At 36.1% G+C, this 2500-nt stretch overlaps 2 protein-coding genes across 2 annotated transcripts in view; both read right to left on the minus strand.

Moving 5' to 3' along the window:
- The window catches only part of LOC147470403 (uncharacterized), a 1653-nt gene extending 1410 nt beyond the window's left edge, over nt 1–243 (minus strand). Inside the window, exon 1 of the mRNA XM_086544242.1 lies at nt 1–243. This exon is cut by the window's left edge and continues 522 nt beyond it. Coding sequence (XP_086400368.1) covers nt 1–243 — 243 coding nt within the window.
- Nucleotides 244–284: 41 nt separating this feature from the next.
- The window catches only part of LOC147470404 (uncharacterized), a 4559-nt gene continuing 2343 nt past the window's right edge, over nt 285–2500 (minus strand). Inside the window, exon 2 of the mRNA XM_086544243.1 lies at nt 285–2500. This exon is cut by the window's right edge and continues 2136 nt beyond it. Within this exon, the coding sequence (XP_086400369.1) occupies nt 285–2500 (2216 nt within the window).

Raw genomic sequence — 2500 nt, forward strand, 5'->3', positions numbered from 1 at the left:
ACCATAACCATCTTGGCTTGCATCAGAAAAATGGTGAAGTTCAACTGATTTCACCTTCCCAAACTTATCAGGTTTATAGCATCTAGGGATCTTTAATTCCTTTAGTTGAATCAGATCATCTCTCCATCTTCTCCATTGCTGTTTTAAGTTGTCTGATATGTCATCATCCCAATCTACTCCATCTTGACACAGGGTTTGGAGTATCCTTTTCCCGATTAATATGAAGGGAGAAACCATGCCCATAGGGTCAAATATAGAACTTACAGTAGATAAAATACCTCTTGTTATCTTGTTATTGGTTTATCACTGAGGTTAATTCTGAACTGAAATGCATCTGCTTCTATGCACCACTCTACACCTAATGTTCTTTCAATTGGCATGGCTTCATTAGTTAAATCTAGGTTTTTTAAACTGCTGGCTCTTTCATTTGAATTTGTTGTTTCTAGGACCTCTTTGTGGTTTGACAAGAACTTATGTAACTTAAAACCACCCCTTTGGCACAGGGCCTTGCTATCATTGATCAGAGATATAGCTTCAGCAACTGTTGGCAAGGATGTTAATCCATCATCTACATAGAATTCATTTTTCACAAATGTTGCAGCTTTCGATCCTTTTGGTCCTTTATAATCATCAGCTGTAGCCTTTAAGGCAAAATTAGCTACACTAGGAGATGATGTAGCTCCAAATAAATGAACTGTCATTCTATATTCCATTAAATTTGAATCCATATCTCCATTATTCCACCATAGAAAGCGTAGTAAATTTCTGTGGTTAGGCCTTACCTTTACTTGATGGAACATAGCTTCTATATCACATACGACTGCAACATATTCTTTTCTAAATCTACAAAGAACACCAATCAAATTATTTGTCAAGTCTGGACCTTGAAGTAAATTCCTGTTAAGTGATTCATTCTTATAGGTGGCACTGCAGTCGAAGACCACTCTAATTTTACCAGGTTTCTTTGGATGATATACTCCATGATGTGGAATATACCACACTTGACCATCATTCAAAGGTAGATCTTGATTAGGTACTTCTTCTGCATACCCTTTATTTATAAGTTCATTCATGAACTCAATATAGTCCTGGTGATAATTCTTATTACCTTGTAACTTTCCTCTCAAGCTCATCAACCTTGATATTGCTAACTCTTTACTGTTTGGAAGTTTGACCTCATCATCCTTAAGTGGGAGGGGCAATTCATAATGTCCATCCTCTTGTTGGTGAATTCCTTCTTTCATTTTTCTCAAGAAAATTCTGTCTTGATACGAGTAAGGAATATCTCCAACTTCCCTTTCATTAAAGTCAAGCTCAAAGAATTTGCCAAGTTGTGAAGGGTTAATTATTTCCTTCACTTTAGTTTGTGAGGAGAGAAAGCCACATTTCCTTTCACCATTAATTATAACCTTGTGGACCATTAATTTACTAGCTAAGACTTGATGTGAGACAGCATCTTGACACTTCTCAATGACTCTACCTATGATACTCCAGCCTAACAAAGTTTTTCTGGCATAGGGTTCATCATCCTTTCCAAGGATCAATTCCCTTGGTTTAATAGCACGCATACAAGTCAAGCCAATCAAGAGTCCTATTTCGATGTTACTATCATATGCCATCAATTTGGGTGCTATTCTTTGTAGATGAGGCCATTCTTCTACACTTTCTGGCCTTGATATTTGATCCCTTTTAGCTGGAATATCTCTTCGTGAATATGTTGCTGGAAGTGACACGTCTGTACATTCATTTATGCCACGCACCACAAGTCCCTTATTTTTTGTACTTTCAACTGTTTCTTCTCCTAATACTGTTGCTAATTTTAGGTGGACTTTGTGACCCTTAGTTCCTAATTTATTCAAAATGGATTCTTTTATAAAACAGGCATCTGATTGTTCATCTAATAATGCATAAACTAAGATTCTGTTACAAACATTACTTTCATGATGTAACCACACTGGCACTATCATTGTATTTGTCATACACTCTGTGTGCTTTATCTTTACCTTATTAGAGACTATATCATTTTTGGGCTCTTCACTAACCTTATCTGAGGTGATGTCCTCAGCTTTTGAACTTTTGTACAAAGTTACAGTTTTCTCAGTTTCTTTTTCTTTGATCCTTTTAAGTAAAGCTTCCCTTTCCTTGATCCTTTCAAGTATAGCCTCATGAAGAGAAGTTGGATGACATCTTTTACACACTGCACACATCTTTCTTTTTCTACAATTTTTAATGATATGGCCATACTTTAAACAACCTCTACAAATAAATGACCTTTGGACATATTCCATTTTTTCTTTATTACTGAGTTCACCAAACTCTTTACACGAATCTAGATCATGTTCTCCATTACAGTAGTGACAATGGAATTTCTTTCTTACATTTAGTCCTTTGTCATCTCTTTTCAACTCCTTAACCCCAGTTGAGTTGGCCACTAACCTCTTTGTTCCAACTCTACTAGTTTGCGATCTAACTTCCTTCTTACTCTTTAAGTCACCTACAT

Source organism: Penaeus japonicus, unplaced genomic scaffold, assembly GCF_977035675.1.
Source record: "Penaeus japonicus unplaced genomic scaffold, GWHDUDI00000001_assembly GWHDUDI00000015, whole genome shotgun sequence".
Lineage (NCBI taxonomy): Eukaryota > Metazoa > Arthropoda > Malacostraca > Decapoda > Penaeidae > Penaeus > Penaeus japonicus.